Source organism: Nicotiana tomentosiformis, chromosome 2, assembly GCF_000390325.3.
Source record: "Nicotiana tomentosiformis chromosome 2, ASM39032v3, whole genome shotgun sequence".
NCBI classification, from domain to species: Eukaryota; Viridiplantae; Streptophyta; class Magnoliopsida; order Solanales; family Solanaceae; genus Nicotiana; species Nicotiana tomentosiformis.
The window spans coordinates 26,746,761-26,768,724 of NC_090813.1; the positions used below are offsets into that span (position 1 = coordinate 26,746,761).

General features: G+C 34.3%; 1 protein-coding gene, 1 non-coding gene and 1 pseudogene across 4 annotated transcripts; 2 read left to right on the forward strand and 1 right to left on the reverse strand.

The window, feature by feature from the left end:
* Window positions 1-8,055: 8,055 nt before the first annotated feature.
* LOC104098817 (histone deacetylase HDT1-like) lies at window positions 8,056-12,179 on the forward strand. Of its 3 annotated transcripts, none has more exons than XM_009605646.4 (10): window positions 8,056-8,227; window positions 9,586-9,656; window positions 9,760-9,977; window positions 10,096-10,112; window positions 10,191-10,229; window positions 10,312-10,469; window positions 11,176-11,226; window positions 11,317-11,407; window positions 11,670-11,796; window positions 11,870-12,179. In XM_009605646.4, the coding sequence occupies exons 1-10, from the start codon at window positions 8,215-8,217 to the stop codon at window positions 11,931-11,933; spliced, it is 849 nt and encodes a 282-aa protein (XP_009603941.1). In that variant the 5' UTR covers window positions 8,056-8,214; the 3' UTR covers window positions 11,934-12,179. The 3 variants fall into 3 exon arrangements, with proteins under 3 accessions (XP_009603941.1, XP_009603942.1, XP_033512682.1); XM_009605647.4 differs by having other exon boundaries at window positions 8,061-8,227; window positions 10,354-10,469; XM_033656791.2 differs by lacking the exon at window positions 10,191-10,229 and having other exon boundaries at window positions 8,061-8,227; window positions 10,354-10,469.
* A 1,402-nt stretch (window positions 12,180-13,581) lies between these two features.
* On the forward strand, window positions 13,582-13,664 carry TRNAL-UAA (transfer RNA leucine (anticodon UAA)). The gene has a single exon. It is a non-coding gene; the product is annotated as a tRNA-Leu (tRNA).
* A 1,668-nt stretch (window positions 13,665-15,332) lies between these two features.
* Window positions 15,333-20,766, reverse strand: LOC104098816 (enolase-like; annotated as a pseudogene).
* Between the last annotated feature and the right edge of the window lie 1,198 nt (window positions 20,767-21,964).

Here is a 21,964-nt window from a genome sequence, read left to right on the forward strand (position 1 = left end):
TTCATTCATTTCATATCATATCTCAGTCTTTGTTGCTATTTGTAGATGCATCATATTATCATTTTGGGCTATTTTTCATGACATCTTGAGCCCGAAAGACTGGAGAGATTGCTGACTGAGTGAGGCCGAGGGCCTAATTGTAAGGATATATATGGGATCGGGTTGCACGTCGCAGCATGTTTCATTGTTATATGTCATGATTGGCTTGTTATAGCGTTTGGGCTGAAGGAGCCCCTCCGGAGTCTATACACACCCCTAGTAAGCGCATATACCTACTGAGTTCGAGTGTCGAGTGTAAGTGTCGAGTGATGAGTGACTGTGAGGAATGAGCAAGTGTGAGGAAATAGTGACTGTGAGAAAATAGTGACTGTTACTGTGAGGGGATGCATTGATTTCATTATTTGTTGCATTTCAGCTATCATATATCACTATTTTGGAAAATTCAGAAAAATATTATTTTCTGTTTCAGTCAAACTTGATATGAAATTTATGTGAAATCTTAAATGTTTAACTTGAGAGCATGCCTACCATTTTATATTGGAAAGTATTATATTTGGACTTAGCTGAGAAGCTCAACACTACTTTCAGTTCCTTATTTGTTATTGTTACTTACTGAGTTGGTTGTACTCATACTACACCCTGCACTTCGTTTGCAGATCCAGGTGATCCCGGACATAGTGGGTATTGATTCTTTCACACAGTTGATTTTTCGGAGATTCAGAGATAGCTGTCGTGTTTCGTAGACCTTGTCTCTCCTTCCCTATCTCCTTGTTTACTGTATTTGGTCTTAGACTATTATAGACCGTATTTTTCATACTTGTAATGTATAGATGCTCATGTACCCAGTGACACCAGGTTTTGGGAGTAAATTTATATTCAATATTGGTGGGAGTTTTTCCCTTAATTAATTATTATTATGTTTTCAGTATTTAAAAGAAACTGTGGGCTATTGATGTTATCGGCTTGCCAGGTATCGAGATAGGCTCCATCACGATGGGTGAGATTTTGGATCGTGACACATTCCAAGAGAGCATTTAAATGATGAGAAGGAGACTACAAAAATGCAATCTCTCATTCAACAAGAAAAACATTATACAACAAGGAGACAATTGTTGTGAAGATTTCAGTGGTATTATATGTTACAATATAATTATAGGAAAAAAAACAGGTTTTATATAAGTTTCAATTTTCCAAAAAGAACTGATGCAACATACAATGTTGTTCTTTTGTTTTAAATTTTGAAGGTGAAACATACGACTACATTAATGTAGGTGATTCGGACAATGACTCCAGGTCTGAAAAGGGGAAGTAACACTTGATGATTTTGAGCTGCCAGAGAACTTCTCCCAAGTTGTTAAGTTCGGCGAGCTTAATGAAGATGAAGCAACCCATGTGCATCAAGGAAGAATAAGGCAGCCTGGAAAGTATACCAGATCCCCTTTTCTCCCTTTTTACAGTTCTGGGGGAGTACTTCTGTTGGACCTCCAATTTTCCTCATCAAGCATCCATTTACTGGGGTTATTGGCGACGATGTTGATCCTGACTTGTTGGAAGTATTCAATAAGTGGTTATACTTTGGTACCGATACGGTTTCAAAAAGGTTAGATTATACAATTTTACATATTTTCGAGTGCATTCAATTTTTGGATTTCCAGTTGAAACTACATATTAATTGTAATTGCTATGTGTTTAAATAAGAGGAAGGCGCCTTATTATTTAAAAGATAACCAGATTAAATCGTGGTATGATCTTGGAGTGGAGAAAGTTGATAAAAATGAGTGATTTTATACTTTGGCACATCCTGGGCAAGTCCTCAACGACACGGTAAACACATACCCTGACAAAATTTAATAATTAGCTGTAGTATTCTATAATTTAAGAAGTTTGTAGTTTTTTTGTTTAAAAATTATAGTTAAATCGTATGAAGCATTGAGAAATAATGAAATCTGTTTTTTGCAGCACATTGATGTTATTTTATACTATTTAAGGAAAAGAGGAAAGTATGGTCCTCGTAACAAAACACGGTTTACAACCATTGACTGTATGTTCAAGACTAGAATTGAACAAATTTATCAGAGGTACGTTAATGCTCATGCCGATAAGAAGCTTGATGTTATCAAACCCCAGGAAGTCGTATCATAATACATATTGGGGTACAAGTTACTTGCAAATGTTGAATGGGATAAAGTTGATTTTATGATTATGCCCATAAACATTGTGAAAAAATTTCATTGGTTGTTGTTTGTATTTGACATTACCGAGAGGGTTCTATATGTTTATGATTCTATGGTCTTTTCACGAAATTACAACCTTGTTGAATCTATTGTCAATAAGTTTGTTGTTATGATCCCCCTCTACTTGTCATGCACCGACTTCTATGGCAAGTGTCCAGGTATCAACTACAAGAACACAAAGGTATACATTGAAAAAGGTGTTACTGACCCTCTTGACATTCAGTGGTTGGTCGGTGAGATACCCCAACAAAAAGAGGAATCATTGTATGAAAAAACTATTTTCCTTCTATCTATTTGACAAATTTTATTTTACAATGAATGCTAAATCTTTTTCCCTACATTTTTTTTGCAGCGACTGTGGTGTATACGTGGCGGCATTTACAGAATATGTCAGCATTGGAGAGCTAGCGATTTCAAAGGAAGACTTTTCTGATATTGATCAATACCATAAACGCTATGGAGCGTTACTTTGGGATTATGCTAGAAAAAAGCAAGAGCTTGGTGCAATTAGTGAAAGTGAGGTGACTGGCAGATTAGCAAGAAGAAATGTGCATCAACTGTGAATGAGAGAACACAAGTCCGAAAAAGGATGAATTAGTTGTCCTTTTCTATAGAAAAATTGTAGTTAAATTGTTTAGTTGTAGCTGGTTTGTAGTAAAGTTGTAGACAAATTGTTAACTAAGAACAAGTCAGCTGCAATTTATTTGTAGCAGATTTGTGCTACAATTGTTTCACCTTTTGTTTTGTTATTCTGTCCATAATTCTACTACTTAGAATAGAAAATATCCGTGTTTTTTTTTTGGTTGAAATTTGTTAGTACTTGATCTCGATATTCTTAGCATATAATTTCTTTACAGTTTAACTACAATTATGTCTACAACTAATATACAAAAAATACATAATCCATTCAATTTTAAGCAGTGTTGTTAGGAAAGGCTGAAATAAATAAACTCAGTAATTGAACAAGACAGCTACAAACCAATTGCATTAAGAGTTGAAAACATTTCGTTATAGGAGACAGTCTTTATTCAAATTAGCAACACAATTACACCTCAACTATAATTCTCCAGAATAGAACAAATACAACTTCATAGCTTAAACTACATATTATCTTAAATAGTACTTAGGGGAAAAAAATCTTGTGACTGTATCAATTTTTATTTCCTTTTGGGAGTATTCTTACAAGATCTTTTGTTATGCCCTTCTAGTCCGTAGTTGCCACGTGAAACCTTGTACTTCTTTGCATTTACTTCATAATATGGTTTGTATCTTTGCTTTTTAGGTCTCCATGGCTGTCTTTTCCCAGTAGGTGGTATTACAACTTCTTCAGCTATATGTTGTGGCACATTCCATTTGCTTTGGTATTTCATAAGTATGCAAAAGGCATTCCCTCGTGTAATAAGGAGAATAATAGTTTTAATAAGACTCGTTCTTGTGCCTCAAAACTGCCGAAGCATGTGCACAAGGAAGTTCATCAAGCTGAAATTGTCCACAACTACATCTTTTGTTTTGCACCATCTATCAAAATATGGATGTAATACGTGGAATCCCTCACCTACAATTTCATTACAAACACACAACAAGTTGACATCAACATATATAAAATAACTACAATTATACAACACTTTATCTACAATTAACAGTATATATTTAGTTTGATGGAATCAATTATCTGATGTTATTGGCTATAGCTTACTCTCATCTTCTGCGATAATGTCATGTTGTCCTCCAACTCTTTGTTGTATTTTTTCCCCAGGTATGTGAACTTACCCCTTTGCTTTCAATAACTTTTCATTAGTCTAACGTTCAAGAAGAGTCTTCATGTACTATAATAGTTCTACTACGGGCAACTCTCTTGCATCTTTTGTTACCGCATTCAATGACTCTGCAATATTTGATGTCATCGTCCACGTTCTGTTCACTGTAGCATGTACCCGAGACCATATGTGATAGCCAATATCGTATAGGTATGCTTTAACATGCGTGTCGATCTCTTCAATCTGTGACATTCTTTCATTAAATTCATCAAGCGTGTATGATTCTGCCGTGGCATAGTACAATCCGCTTATATTTAGATGACCCTTCTTGAACCTTGACCTTACATTTGTCCAAATATGCCACATGCAAGCATAATGTGGCATGCCGGTATAAATAGTAGATGTTGCCTCCAAGATACTCTCACTCTGGTCCGAAATAACACACATATTTGTTTTTTTACCATACGCATGTTTGAATTGCTCAAAAAATACGTCCATGATGCATCATTTTCTGAATCAACAACAGCGTATGCCAATGGTAATATGCTACCTATCGCACAAGTGACAAAAAGAAATTCAATTTTTGTAATAAAACTTGAGAGTATAAAAAATACATACTGAAAAACAACTTTATAACAATATTTCTACAATTAACCTACAATGCATGATGCATCCATTGTGCTAGCTGTTAACATTATTCCCATATATGCCGACTTCAAGAAGGTGCCATCAATTACTACATTTGGCCTACAATACTCCCAGCCCTTTATGGACGTACTAAGTGCAACAAATGCGTACAAGAAACAGTCATCTTCAGTCTTCTATAATTTAACTACCGGCTCCGGATATGTATTCTCCAGAATATACAAATAACTTGGCAAACGACTGTAGGAATCAGCAAGATGACCTCTCAAAAATTCCAAAGCCTTTTTCTTTGCTCTCCAACATTGCATGTATGTTAAGTTCACACCATGTTCTGACAACATATCAGTTTGTATGTCTTTTGGTGTGTATATTGTCTTAGGATCCACATATTTTGGTATAACCATACCACCAACTACCATGGCAGTAGGTTTGCGTTGTATGTATGTATTGTCCATCAAAGAACACGTGTACAAGTTATTGAATTTTCGAACCTTGAATAATGTTGATTCGTTTATGCTGGCGGACTTGAAGTGCCATGTACAATTGTCCCCAACACATACGAGGCAGTAGTTACAGAATAAAAATAAATTTAAAAATGTGATGAAAAATGTAGCTACATAATAAGAGGCTGCTTAAGCACAAAAATCTTATATTAAACTAATTTATATACAAAAAAAACTACAAATTAAATACAAAGAAACTACAAATTATACAAAAAAACTACAAATTAAACAAAAAAATAAATTTGACAATTGAACTGTTCTTACATTCTTGCGCTAGACCTTTTCACCCTAAGTTAAAACTTATTCATGACATAATAATGCTTCATTGCACTGACAATTGTTTGCTTGTATTGGTAGACTTGTCTTACTTCAATAACATTTTGGCTCATGTTCTGTTATGATGATACTTTCATATTCCACAATTGCCGGAGATGTTGGCCTATCAATCAACTTCACTGTTCCTGATACTTCTCCAATTTTGTTACAATTGCTTGACAATTGAACCACATTACACATACGATAATCGGATGAACTTGCACTCAATTAAAAGTATCTACAATTCAGACCTACATTGTAGATAGGTTGTAGTAAAATTGTAGAACACATGAAATTTAATACTTCAATAGACATAACAGTTGAATTACATTTGTTATGTAGCATCATTGTAGATACATTGTAAAAAAATTATAGAACACATGAAACTAACAAAACATCACTAGTGAAAAAATAAAGCAAACCTACAATTGTGCTTGAATTAGAGATACTGCATTCCAAATTGGAATCACGTATTGTTATACACAGTGGATACATTCCTAAGCTTTTGTTTTCCTTTTTCGTCTCCATGTATACTCGAACTCCCAAATTGTTCCGAATTTTTATTGGAGGACAACGTTCGTTGACAGTGTATGTGATTTCGATAATTTTTGCGGAGGTATCGATCTTTAGATGCTCTGCAATTGCATAATTCAATTGACTATAATTTAAATCCTCGCTGACTACAATTTCATCAATATTAAAATCTTTGTATCTCCCAATGCTATCCTAGTGACTATTTAGCTGAAGCATAATCACTGATTTTGACATTATGTAACGAAATTCAATACAATTGTAGATAATTATTTGTAATTTTTTTTCAAAACTTTCGCTTATGGAACACCAGAGGAAACAGAGAAAACTAGAGAATAGAACTTGATTATGGTGCGATGATAATCAGAGAAAATCGACGTAATAGCAGGATTCTAGAAGTACATTGGCTTGATTAACGTGCGATGATTGCATCGGTAAAATATCTGAAGAATCCTACGCGATCCCAAAATTCCGCGTCTAAAAAGGAAGGCTACTGCAGAAAGGATTTTATTTTAAATAAATGTATATATTTTATAGATAAAACCTGTTTAGGTCGGGTAAATAACTAAACGTGGACATTTTTGATAATAAAGTTTCAAATAGTGTATATGAACGAAAAAATCCCTTTCTACATTGCCATATATCCATCCCTATCTATCCAAGTTTGAGTGGGTTTGGGCATTATCCTCACAACAGTTTCACTTATAATCTCATGTTTGATGACTTAATTTTTCTCATTTTTAATTATAAAATTACAAAACTACTTTTTGTCATATTAAGATACGAATTACTTGTGAATGGCTTTGATAATACAAACAATTAGAAGCTTAATTATACTACGTCATTGCCATGTCAAAGTTCAAGTATTATAAATTCTACCTCACGTTACGAAAGAAAAAAACACTTACATAATGCAATAATTTTTTATTTTTAGATTTTTTATTCCACCACATCAGGGTAGAAAGGGGACAATAAGAAAATTTAACAGACATTTATTGTATGATAGAGTCATTTGATAATAAACCTTGGCAATTGTTTTATTTGTAAATGTTTTAGTTGTCTTTTATTTAAACATAAATATTTAAAATTTATATGCTATTTTTTTTTTCTTATGTAGAATTTACTCAACTCATATGGTGAGTGACATTGAAAATTTGATATTTTAGTCATTTTTATAAGAATTCTATATGTATTTAATTTAATTTAATAATGACAAAAATATAATTTTATGAATCCGCGATCATACATGAAATTTGTATCGTCAAGGAAGAAAAAAAACAACAGACAAAATGAGTGCGTTTTGTACAATGCAAAAAATACAAATACTTTTTTGTATTTTTCTAATATTTAGTTGATGGATAAAAACATAATTTTTTAAAAATATATGTTAAAAATTAATGATATTACCAAACGTATGATATCTTGATAAAATCTTTGAATAAAAAATAATAATAATATTTTAGCGTTAGTTATTAGATCAATTAATATGAAGTTAGAAGTTACATAGTAAGTTATATAAAAAATTATTTTCACATTTTCCTGCTTTTTAATAGAAAATGGAATAACAAAACACTAAGAAATGATTTTCTCATACCAAACACTATTGGGTAAAAGGCTACAATTGCCCCGGTACTTTCGTCTATTGTTTACATCAATCCCTCGTTTCGAATTCAGTCCAAGACTAACCCTACCGTTAGCAAAGTAAACACATTCACCCTTGACGCTAACGAAATTTCACATGACACCGGTCCCAATATTAAAATCCCACCAAATACATATCCTTTTTTATTTATCTGTCTCGAAAATTATTCATACCCGTTTAACCTTCTTAAGTTCGTATGATTCAGATTAATGTTAAACGGGTAAGAATAATACCCGGGGGCAGATAAATCAAAGAGAATATATATTTGATGGGGTTTTAATAATGGGACCGGCGCCACATGAAATTCCGTCAGCATAAAGGGTGAATATGTTTACTTTGCTAACAGTAGAATATAGTCTTGGACCGAATTCGAAACGAGGATTAAGGTAAACAATGTACATGGTCAATTTTAGCCTTTTTCCCAACACTATTTGAGCAGACTAGTAATCATAGCCCAACTCGAGTCTCCCGCTTATAAACCTACACTTCCCAACCCTAACACTTCCATCTCTCTCTCTCTCTCTCTCTCTCTCTCTCTCTCTAAAACCCTAGAGTTTTATCTATATTTCTCTTTTCTCGAATCAGCAATGGAATTCTGGGGTACAGTACTCTCTCAATCTATTTGCCTTTTCTCTCTGTCTATCATTTCATTAATTTTAATAATCTGTATTCCTCGATGCCTTTTCGTTATATTTAGTTTTCTCCTTTGTGTTAGATGTTATTGGTTTGATTATACGTTTCATCACAGTCTATTTATCTGCTATTTCAATCTTTTCATTGTTTCTTATGTTTTTGATGTTGATAAATTTAATTTATTGTGCATTTTTTGGATTATTTACTGTTTTGTGATAGCTTCTCGGACTGTGTAATTTTTTTTAATGGTTCTATATTTTGCATGCTCGACATTGTAGAGACCGAGAATAAGCAGCTAGAAAATGCTTGTGTTATAGTGCAAGGCTGACCTTATATGAGTAGATTCTGCTTTGGCATCTAAAGGGGTGGGCCCCTAGAAAACTTTTTTTTCGTAAACAGCTAGAAAATAATTTTTTGTGCGTATATATATATATATATATATATATATATATATATATATATATATATAAACTTTTGAATTGCTATAAGGGAATATTATGCTATAAGGGAATATTATTCAAAAAGTGATTTTTTTTGAATCCCCTTGTCAAAATGCAAGGCTGTGCAACTGTACATAATGATCCTGAAATATGGTGTGTTTATGTTGCAAATTGGGCATAAAATCTGTCATCACTTTGTCCTTTGGGTTCATTTTCCATACCTACGATATAATAGGCTATGATAAGGTATTTGATTTAGAAGACAAGGCATAAGAGGTTGCTCTGTTAGCTCTCATGTGGGTTGTATGAAATGAGAGGAATAGGAGAGCTTTTGAGGGGATTGAAAATGATTTTGTACATTTGAGGAATAGCCTTTTTGTTTTTGATTGCTTTTTGGTGCACCCATGAGATCCCTACTTGTATAGATGATTGGGTGTCTTTCGTAGAGAACCACGTGCTGTTGTAGGTTCTCTACTTTTTGGTATACAGGATTCTTCCCATTGTTAATAGTATAATTTACCTTATCAAAAAAGGTATTTGATTTATCTCTTTCAGAATCATTTTCTTGGAATCCTAAGTGTTTGACGCAAAAGTGCCTCGACTCTTCATTTTTATATTGGAGTTCTTTCTACTTTACTTAGATGACAATGTGCCTTGATGTTTGTTATATAGCTCAAAAACCAGTACATCAGAAGCTCTATTGGATTTCTAATACAATTTGAATGTATTTTCCTGCCTCAACTCTTGTGTAATAACTGTATTGTCAAACATTTTTCTTTCTTGTTCTTTGTGCTATACTGTTGATACTTCATCGATAATGTGTTTCTTTCCCGCGTTGTATTGGAATTGTGCAAGTGCAGTTTTTCTAAACTTACTGTCATTTAGGTGCTGAGGTGAAAAGTGGACAACCTTTAACTGTACAACCCGGGGATGATATGGTTTTGCATCTTTCACAGGTATTTTAAGTTGTCACGAATTTGATAGGCAAATTCATTTGATATAGCTTGTACCTTGTAGACATCTCATTTTTGTATTCTATCAATGTATTCCTCTTTGTAGGCATCTCTTGGTGAGGCAAAAAAGGATAAAGGATCAGAACCTGTATGCTTGTCTGTGAATGTTGATGGCAAGAAACTTGCTCTTGGAACACTAAACTTAGATAAGCTGCCTCAACAACAATTTGACCTAGTTTTTGATAGAGACTTTGAACTATCACACAACTGGAAAAATGGTAGTGTCTACTTCTTTGGATACAAGGCAGCTAACCCATACGAGCAATATCCTTTTCATCGCCTGTTAACTACTCTATCTTTCTACAATTTCCTTTCTTTCCATTGAAAGAAGGTATAGTTGTCAAAATCTTTTTGTTTCCTTGACTATATTTCTGTGTGACACGGAGGAAGATGAAGATGGTAAGTTAACATCTTTGTTTGAGCTTATTTAAGCTTCAATGGATTAGGTCATGACTTAATTGTTATTTTATTGTTCAGAGTCTGATGAGGAAATACCCCTTACTCTTGCCAACACTGGTAAGGAAAATATTTTTGTTGAGCTATTTCTTAGATGTACCATACATTTTAGTTCTGAAGTATTGCCTTACACGCCAAACAGGAAAGTCTGAAGCTAAGGCTAGTGCAAACGATTCTGCTTCAGGTAAGCAGAAGGTGAAGATTGCGGAACCTAGTAAAGATGCAAAGGCGGATGATGAAGATGATAGCAGTGATGAAGATGATACGTCTGAGGATGAAGAAGATTCTGAGATGGGGGAGGTATGATTTTCTAATACATGCTCAATGCCTTAAAAGTGTTGTTGTAATGCATGTTATCATCCAAGGTTCTTAGACTCTAGGTTAAGCACAAAAAATGGTTTATACTTGTTTGAGCTTGTTGAACAATTTTCAGTCAGTTGTTTCATTAGGTTATTCAACCTCTGGTATTTGAGTGATCTTTCAAGATTTCATTTTTTAAGATTTGGAGCTTGGTCAGCTTTATAAAGTTGCATTGGATTTTATTTCCCAAAGGATATTTTTTGCGTTTGGTCTTCAGAAAACAATAACCAATTTAATTTCTTTGGTTGCTATTTAACATATTTTCGAGTAGCCAATAACAACCAATATTTGGTTTAAGGAACAAAGGGCCGAAATGCGATTGTCAGCTTTAGGCCATTGTTTTTGCCAATAAAACAGCTATCAAAATGATTATCAGATTGTTTTTGAATGTTGTGGTGCATGTTGAAAAGGCAGAACGCTGCATCTGTTTTGAGCTTTAGATCATCCTCTGGTCTATGCGAATAGTCTTAATTGTTGCTTCAGCAGTCTGAAGCATTAACCACAATGCAAAAGAAATTTTGTTCTGCATAACATAGCTTCCATATTTTTGTACTCCTGCTAATTAAATGTGGGTTCATTGATATCACTTCTAGTGATATATGCTTTCTTTCCATTGGCATTTTTTAATAGACTATTCTCTGTTCAGGATGAAGATGATAGTGATGAAGATCAATCTGATGAGGAGACACCAAAGAAGGTAGCTCGTAGTTATTGGTCCTCTCTTTTCTCCTGAATTTCTTGAGCAGGAAGGTGGGTTAACAGTACCTGGGTCAATTTTCTTTTATAGGCTGAGCCTAGCAAAAAGCGACCATCAGATTCAGCTATAAAAACTCCTGCACCCGATAAAAAGGCAAAATTTGCAACACCTCAAAAGACTGGTTAGTTTTTGTCACCTTAATGTTAATCTTTGATATGCATTTTCTAATGTTGGACTGTCTGCTGCTGTCCTTTGGATTTGCATGAGAAAATTGGACCAGAAACTGGAATAACCTTTGATTCCTTGGGAATATGAGAATCTGACTCTAATGTTCAATATATATATATATTACAAAAGCAAGTGGCTCATTTTTTGCATCTTCACCAAAGTTAATATGGGATTAAATTATCTTGTTCCTGAGTATTTTATTTTGGGTGGTTTAGATGGTAAGAAAGGTGCTGTCCATGTGGCAACGCCTCACCCCTCAAAACAGGCTGGTAAGACTTCTGGAAACAAGTCAAACCAGACTCCAAAATCTGGCGGATCTCTTGCCTGCAAGACGTGCAGCAGGTAACTTCAATGCGGTTTTATTTATTTTAGGAGCATTAGGTTGTTCCCTGGATTCATGTATTTCTCCTTGCAGGACTTTTGGTTCTGAAACTGCTCTGGAATCTCACTCAAAAGCTAAGCATAGTGTCGGGAAGTAAATTGGTGTAGAATCGTTTGCCTGGAGATGTTAGTTTTGTTTTGTCAACGTTGGAGGAATGATAATCAGAAGAGTGTGTTAGTATTTAGTAAGTACATCTTTCGTTGGTTTACCCTATGTAAAGCAAGAGTTAGGTCCAATTTTGCTGCATACTGGTACTAGTGAAGGTTTATTTTTATTTCGATGTTGACTGTTATGTTGGTTGAGAATCGATTCAAATTAATGGTCGTTACCTATTGGTATTTTGTTGTGTGCTTATATTTTTGCTGCTTGACGAGTTGCCGCATCTGCAGAGCATGTGATTATCTGTTTCTTTACTTGATATTTCCAGATCCCATATTCTCTTTAAGGATGTGGTTTCTGTCTGACCACGTTCTTGGGGAATAAAAGTGCTTATGTATATATAGGAAAAACTGATTGAGTTGTAGACTTAATTTTTTTGGCTGTGGGGAGAAAGCAAAATTTGAGTTGTTCTTGGAAACAAATTTTATTTGGAAAAAAAGTACTTTACAAAATTAACAATATATATTGATTGGAAATGTTATACTAATATATATTGTTTTGAATTTATGATACTCCAAAATGGAAAGCTTAAGTTAGAAATGTGTTTCTTTTGAACAAAATGCTACAAACAACGAAGACCTTATACAAATAGATAGGCATTTCTTTGGAACAAACTAAAATAGAAAAAATGTAGTGTAAGATCGCAAGTAGCAAATATGTAATTGGTGAACTCACCTGCATTTTCCTTCATTTTATGTAGTACGATCAGTGTGTCCTAAAGGGAAAAGAAACCAAACGGTAGTAGTCAGTACTGAGAGAAATTGAGGCAAAGAAGCCAATTTATTTTGAAAAGTGTTTTTAAAAAAAATATATTTGGTGGGAAGTAATTTGTATTTGACTAAATAATTTGAGCGGTCATTAGTGTTTGACTAAGCTTTTAAGTATATTTTTCTCAAAAGTACCTTTAGGAAAAACTATTTTTTTCCTTTTCTCAAAAATTAACTCTACTTCTATTCAAAAATATTTTGTTCCTTAACTTTAATTAAAAAACACTTTTCACATAACAAAAAAACGCCATTATTCAAAAAGAAACTTGGCCAAACAAGACTGTTGGTGTGGATATTTGGATAATACAGCTGGTGTGCGTGCCAACAATTCATAAAATAATCAGATCAATAAAGCCAAATATGCGTTTGAATAACCCGTGTGAATACAAAAAACCATTCAGAAAAATGTCAGTAATGTGCATCAAAACAAGTGCAAATAAAATTTCAGAGAATAAGGCAAAACACCAATAAGGCAATAAACCAACCCAAAAAATAAGAAATAAAAAGCGAGTTATTGAAATAGTTGAGTTCGAAGTTTTATCTCTCTTCTTTTCCACTTTTTTCTTTTTAAAATCTTTTTGAGTGGACAACGCTTTCAAGTTTTATTATTTTCACACAAACAAAGAACGTAATAAGATTACTCATCAAGTTAATGTCAAAATTGGTAGTTATAGTTAAATGAAGATCTAAAAGAGTAGTTCTCTGTTAGTAAGACAAACTTTCAAAACGAAGTAAACATAGACACACACGAAGATTTCAAAATATAAGTAATATATTAACTGATAATATATATTTTTAGCAACAAACCAAATCATAAGAGCTGGTTTGCCCGAGAGGTTAAGGGGGAAGACTTAAGATCTTCTGCACATAAGTGCGCATGGGTTCGAACCCCATAGCCAGCATGTTTTTTCTTCTTTTTTTTTTTTTAAAAAAATAATCTATTTTCTTTCTTTTGTCTAAAACTTTACTCCTTTTCTAATATTTGAACTCACGCTTGGTAGCTTAGCTTTTTCTATTTTTATTTTTCATTATTTTCAGATATATCCAAGATTGTGTCTAACACTTCACACAAGGATTCTACTTTCATATCAACTATAAAATTTTGAAGAATTAACCCAAATAACTGCCCACCCAACCGCTTAAACTGAAAATAGACAGTGGAGGTATAATAAAAGCATAATTTATATATTATATGTGTATAATTATGTATAATCAATGTATAAATAAACTATGTATATGGCTATAAATGTAAACAATGAATATTTTCATTATTTTCAGATATATTTAATTGTGTCCAACACTTCACACAAGGATTCTACTTTCATATCAACTATAAAATTTTGAAAAATTAACCCAAATAGCATTCCAATCAACCGCTTAAACTGAAAATAGGTCGTGAAGGTATAATATAAGCATAATTTATGTATTATATATGTATAAGTATGTATAATCAATGTATAAAATATATATGACTAGAAAAAGTAAATATTGAATATAGACAGCTCTTTGCGTAAAGATCCCTTGCAAAACATTTTTTATTTTCAGGAAAATAAATTAATAGAAAAATCTCCTTTATAACTTGAATTACGTATTTTGCTAGTTCTAACCTAGGCTTGAAGTGTGAAGTAAATTTCAAAGATAAGGAATTAAAAATATGATTTATGATGGTAATAAAGTTTCATATACAGTAAAAATCTCTTATACTAAAGGGTGATCAGCAAGGGCCTTTCAAGCCAAGTGCCATTAAAACATTTGTTTAAGTCCCAAAAGTTAAAGGCATCAAGTGGACCAAATCATTTTTCACTTTAAAATAAATTTGAACTATTTAAATGTATGAAAGTATTACTATTCTAGTTAGTGGTAAAAAAATGAAATTACTAGACATGAGAGTTTAAAAAATGTACGACGATATGGTTTTGCTTCAAAATAAATTTGAACTTTTCAAAATATAGTGAATTATTTTTGTCATTTAGTGGTAAGAAGATTGAGATTACTAGGCGATGAGAATTTCAAAAAATTAAATATTACATTATCTTTGATTTTTTTTAAATATTACATAAGTCTTTGTGAATGGAAAAAAAGCATGGAAAATGGTTAACTATTACACATTCGGACGAAAACATACACAATAAGTTCAAAAAAACTTATTAAAATTTGGTTTTAAGTCGTTACTTATCTTTTTCAAGTCGGCTTTGGTGAATATGTGAAATAATATGAAACATATAGACTATAATACAACATGCCACTTTTATCAAACACAAAATTTGATGAACAAATATAAATCAATGAAATTTTCTAAGAGAGTATTAGTACAAAATATTCAATTAAATCAAGAGAAACTGTTGAGATGGTAAGCCTTTGATTATACATGTACTAACAACGATAACTGTCGGCGGGTTGCTTAGGTCTATATAGTCCAAATCTCCGCTTAGAAAAGAAGTCCAAGTTTACTTTTTGCGTAGTTTGTATGGAGATGCAGGAAGGGGTGCTCCTAGGTGTTAAAAGGAAGATCTGCGAGGGGCCAACCCTAGTATGAGAGGACTGGGTTGGGCTAACTTATGGTGTACCGATTTTTATGCCAATAGCAGCGTCGAACATCTATCTTTAATTGAATTATGAAACTTTCTCCCCGAGCAACAAGTCTACAAACTGCACATCCGGTTACAAAACCAGCAGTCAGAATAAGATACGCCCTGCCTACAAGAACCTTTTCCCAGTTCAGAATTGTCAAGACTCAAAATATCAGAATAAAAACTGAAAGTTGAAATTTGAAAATCGGTTACTATCCTAGAATGACCATTTCCTTATTGGAAATTTTGGTCAGCCTAAGAGAGTCCCCTTCACATTCCAGACTAACAGTTCATGTTTAGTAGGGCTCAACAGGGATGCGGAAGCTTGCTCCAGCTTATACAGCATCTGACCCAAGTTCCTCTTCGATTCTCAAGAGCTGTTGGAATGAACGAGAAATCAGAACTTGTGTAGAGACTACATAGAGAAGTTCCAGAGGATGTAATACCATCAAAGTAAACTGTACTATTGGGATAACTACCTGGTTGTACTTTGCAAGACGTTCCGATCTGCATGGAACTCCAGTCTTGATTTGTCCCTAGAAGAGTCCAGGAAAATACAAGATTGATACCAAGGACTATTCTGAGTTAACTCTATCAATTAGAATAGCTAAAAATGCCTTTATAACAAAATTACCGTTGACAAACCCACAGCAAAATCAGCGATGAAGGTATCCTCTGTCTCTCCAGTGCACCAAATAACTCAAAGACTGTTAGCAAGTGTCATAAATAACAAAGCATAACTAACTTCCTCTTTCTGCAACCCTATTGTTGAGGATCATAATCTCCTTACGACCTTACCTGCGGTGGCTAGTCATTACACCCCAACCAGCCCGCTTAGACCTTTTTACAGCTTCGATACTCTCGGTCACACTGCCTATTTGGTTAACCTGCACACAAAATCAGAATGAAATATTGCAGCGTGATCTCCAAAGTAGGCGGACACATTAGCAATATGGCTAACTCAGGTGATGCAACAAATACCTTAAGAAGAAGGGCATTGCAAATCTTCTCTTGGATTGCCTTGGCAACTCTCTGCACATATACAGCTCATAACTATATGGTTTTGAAAAGCAAGCAGCAAATAGCTCGAGCACACAAGAACGAGGTGCTCGACGCGTTATCTTTAATGATAGAACATTTTAGCATGCAGCTCTAAGCAAGGAAGGACAGCTAGTTGTAAGCAGCCTCAACTTTACCTTAGGATTGGTGACAAGAAGGTCATCTCCCACAATTTGTACTCTCTCACCAATCTCAGCAGTGAGTTTAGCATAGGTCTCCCAGTCATCTTGGTCAAATGGATCTTCAATCGAAACAATAGGGTACTCAGACACAAATGACTTGTACAAATCTTTGAGCTGGTCACCTGAGATCTTTTGGGAGCCATTGTTATTCTGCAAAGATGAACGATTGAAGCAAATTGGATTAGATAATAAATCAAACATGAAACTACATCAATAAAGAGTCGCATACTTTCCAGCTCAGTTAGTGGTTATTACTGCTTAATCTCTATTGTTGAGTTCCAAGAAAGTTCACCAAAGGGAAAGGTCAAAATCTAATTTATCAGTTTTCCAAGTATGCACATCTTATAAATGATGTGGCTTCAGAACCATCAAGATTCAAGATTATTCATGTCAATGCAGAAAATCCAGTTCAATGTTCTTTGTACAGATAAAAACCTGTGAGTATCAACTAATAATGAAAGAAAGCAACGCCAAAATTACTGTCTGAATTCACTAGCAGGGCCTAGTCAGCAGGGATATACCTCTTCTTTGAAGTTCAGATATACATTTTGTCCTTCCCATAGAATTCAGATGCTGCAACGTCCATTCCGATAACAACCTAAATGGAAGATAATCTTAGCTTCCACATTATCTAAAAGCAGTAGGAAAGAAAAGGTCTGATTCAAAACACAGTTGAGAGCTTACTTTTCCAGTATAACCTGCTTTATTGATGGCTATCTTTAGCAATTCAAGGCCCTCTTTATTCTCCTGAATTTTCAAAAGCATAATCATGTCATGCATAAGGGTAAATATTCAACAGTATGCCATATACCTGCATTAATCTATACTTCACCTGGATATTAGGAGCAAAACCACCCTCATCACCAACATTTGTTGCATCCTGGCCATATTTCTTCTTAATCACAGCCTAGAGTTAGATTAAACTGTCATCAGCAACCGAAATAAGTAAGAGAAAAAGGATTGCTTATGAACAAATTTAATGCCCCCTCAGTCACATTTTATGAGATGGTGTTTGAATGTGTCCGGAGTTTCACGAAATAAGGACCTTTGATAAAAGCTATTTATATGCAGAATACCAAAATTGTCGTTGGTAACAACAATTAAATGAGAAGTCGTGAGAGTTCCACATATCCTTTACTATTTTCTCTTTCCTGAGAAAAAGGTGAACTTTTACATGAAGTGGATTCCAACAAAGTTATGTCAACGAAGATGGATAAGATTAAATAGTTCTTAAATATACAAAGCTAACAGATTTTTGGGACAAGCGTTACATAAAATAAGACATAGGGAGTACTATATTTTCTAGCCTAATGGAGCTCAAAAGGGTAAAAAGAAAAAGAAAAGAACAACTCATTCTTTACTGCAAACATTGTCAAACATATCCACTATACTTGACTTTTGAAACAAATAAATATTAAGGGAATAGAAGCTAGAACGACTATGTGAAACCTTCAAATGGTGATACACTTCACAACCCATCTTCATGGCCTCCTTAAAACTAGAAGCTCCAACAGGAAGAATCATAAATTCCTGTAAATAACAAATAATGAATATATTTTATCTAAACATCATTTAACTAAATCTTTTAATGGGAGAAAATACATACCTGCATCGCAAGTTTGTTTCCAGCATGGGACCCACCATTGATGACATTGAAAGCAGGAACTGGCAAAACCAACTTTTTGTTACCCGCCAAATCGGCAATATGCTGCAAAGAGAAGGCAGCTCAAATTGTAACTCGTAATCATATATTTTTTCAGACTGGATATATGGAAAGAAGAGAAAGGAGGTTTGGATCTTTTGTTTTCTCTTTTGGGCGAACAAGTGGCCACGATTCTATTACCTTATGATGGGGAGAACTAATATAGTAATAGGAATAGTACCTATTTGAGCAAACTTTAAACAGTAGATTGTTACCCCCACACGTAGAACAATAAATTCAAAATACAAAAATGTTCCCACATTGAAGAAGAAATGGATGGAGGTTTGGGGTCAATATCTTTCCATTTGGACTCCGCTTATTTGGCAACAGAAGATCATTGGATTCTATAAAAAACAATTGTTTAATATACCTTATAAAGTGGAATGCTCTTGACAGCAGCGCCAGCTTTACACACTGCAAGCGACACAGCAAGGATGGCATTTGCACCAAGCTGTCAAAAAAGCCAACACAAGTAAATTGGTAATTTGTGCGCTTCTGACAATTACAACTTACAAGTGAACTTAATGTTGAAGCTTATTCTTGGATACCTTTTGCTTGCACCAACCCCACTCATTTTGAGTTCCATCTAGCTGATGAACCATATAGTTATCAAGACCAGTCTGATCAGTTGGGTCCTACAAAGCAAGGGAACCTCGCGTATTAGGCACAGAAACCTTTATCCGCTAATGTTACTCAACACAATAATAAGAAGCATTGTGTTCTTTCACACCAAGCAAATAACCATCAAATTCTCCAAGAAATATCCTCTTCAAAGGTAAAAGAAATTACAGGAGGAAATATACCTTGCCAACAAGAGCAGGGCCAATAATTGAGTTGACATTGTTTACAGCCTAAATGAGTGGAACAAGGGAGCAAACCAGCAGTCAGCAGTGAACGATATATCAACCAATTATGTGTTCTGAGATGCAATACCAACCTTTGAAACACCCTTGCCAAGGTAGTCGGATCCTCCATCCCTCAATTCAAGGGCTTCATATATTCCTATTAAATGAACGACAAAATTGAATTCGACAGAGTTCAATAGAAGGTACTAGGAACAGAGGAAGCTACAATGTCAAGAACTAAACACACACACTTCACATTTCCATCCGAATTAAAAGTACATTGTCTTGCAATATCCTTATAGATACAAATGGTTTAAAATTCAAGAAAATACTATGAAAATGCCGATACTAAACACATTTGCCTAAAAAAGTGAGCAATGGTTGGTCACTCTTCTTATCTAAACAGCCAGACAGAAACTCATAACAAGAAAGGGTGAAATCAACAAAGCCATACTCGGAAAAGATATGGCATTTTGCTAAAAACTTAAAAGCAATCATCATCTTATAATACTTATAATCATGGGATGGAGCCAGGGAGTTAATCGCCGAAAAATTACATTATATATACAGGTCACAGTTATTTTTTATGTATATATTATAGATGTTGAATCCCTTTGACTTTTTCGTATGTTTACTTCTTTATATTTTGAACTCACTTACTGAAATTTCTGGTTCCGCCACTGCTTATAATATAATTTTTTTTGCAAATGAGAAATCCCTAGTGGCCCACAGTTCCAAACTTTATGGATAATGGGCCCACCTCTCTATCCTTTTCCATTTAAATACCAAGTCTCTGTGACATGGTAAAAATTTGCGATGTGCACTTACCGCTAAACCAAAGGCCTAGTGGCAACATACTTATAATATAAATCAATGGCCAGAGGCGGAGCCAGGATTTGAAGCTTATAGGTTTGGGGTTCTAATCATTTTAAGTTACTGGGTTCTAAATTTATAACTTGTACATATTCAATAGATTTTTTAAGACAAATACATGGATTAGACCAAAGTGATTGGGTTCGGCCTAACTTGTACCCGATGGGCTAGCTCCGCCCCTGTGACAATGGCTTGCAGGTCTGCGTAAATACTCCAAACCCATACATGCTGTACATAAAAATTCAAATAAATACAAGGAAAATAAATAGAACTTCACCAGTGGATGCACCACTAGGAACAACAGCTCTAGTCCAGACACCATTTGACAAATGTACATCAACCTACACAATGTACAAATCAAGTAGTAACTAAACTATTACCAATTTTACACTAATATACTACACCTGTCTGAAATCAGAATGTTATATATACAAACTTAACATAGAAATAGAACGATAAAGGAAGAATGTAATATAGGGAACATCGTAAAGGGCTGAAACGGACGGAGATTTGGAGGAGAACGAACCTCAACCGTAGGATTACCACGGCTATCGAAGATCTGACGAGCCTTGACGGACTTGATAGTCGCCATTGTGGTGAGTTTGGGATATGCGTTCGAAGGTGTTGGGTTGTTTGTGAGAGTGGGAATGAGACGCAACGCTACGAATTTATTGGTTTTGATGGATCTCTTAATTTTTGTTTTCCTGAATATTCTTTTAATTAACTTTTTTTTCAAATTCTTTTACTAATTATTACTCCTTTCGAAATTGTTAGCGTGGACATAATAGCCAAATAGATGCCTAGAGTTGGGGCATTATTAGCCTGCAAAAGTGTTAACCCCCAAACAATAAACAAAAATATAATTGCTTGGGCACTTTATTAGAATAAAAAGGAATGAGTCAAGGTATTGAGTCCATTTAAGTTGGGGTTGAGTTCTAAATTGATCCAGGTTCTTAATTAATATTCACGTTAGTAAATCTCATCGTAAAATATAAAATACGATGAAGATTACCACTGAGCTAATTAGGTAAAGTAAGATGACTTTCGGAAGATAAAAAAAGAAGAAGATAAATGACCATTGAAGCTAATTAAGTAAAGTAAAGAGACTTTTGTTACCAAAAAAAAAAATACTCATATATAACTTTGATGACCAATTACCTATAGTCAGAGTGACCATATGAACAATCAACTCAATAAACAACTAGTATAATGTTTTGGGAACGGAGAATGAGATGATACAATAACGATGGATGTAAATTGATATATAGACAAACACTTTAACTATCACAAAAATTCTACTTGAACACCTCAACTAACACTTTTACTATATCTTTACCACACCATTTTAACATGTCCGACCTAAGCTTATAAAAAAATTTCACGCGTGTTATCATGCGCTGCCAGCATGGATAATGTAACCAATGAAAAATTTCCACGTTTATTTACAATACCACATAGACTTCTTTGCCGAGTAAAACCAAATATAATTACCCTCTTCCTAATAATCCTCTCATTTTTACACATTCCTAAAGACAACAACAACAACAACAACAACAACAACAACCCAGTATAATCCCACTAGTGGGTCTGGGGAGGGTAGTGTGTACGCAGACCTTACCCCTACCCTGGGGTAGAGAGGTTGTTTCCAAATGACCCTCGGCATCCTTTCCTCCAAGAACTCCCCACTTTGCTCTTGGGGTGACTCGAACTCACAACCTCTTGGTTGGAAGTGGAGGGTACATTCCTAAAGACAAACGACCAAAAAAAAATCCCAAGTCCCAAATTCGATTCCAGTAAAATCCGTCCAAAGCGATGCATGTCCATTGATTCTACTTCGTTTTTGTTCGTTATTCAGTGGTAATCAGTGCTATAGGTTGATATTTGTTCGATTTACCTTCTGTGCTTGAAGAACCATCATCAATCGAAGTGCTAAAATGTTGAAGTGTCGCTTGATACTCATCGCTGAAGTGC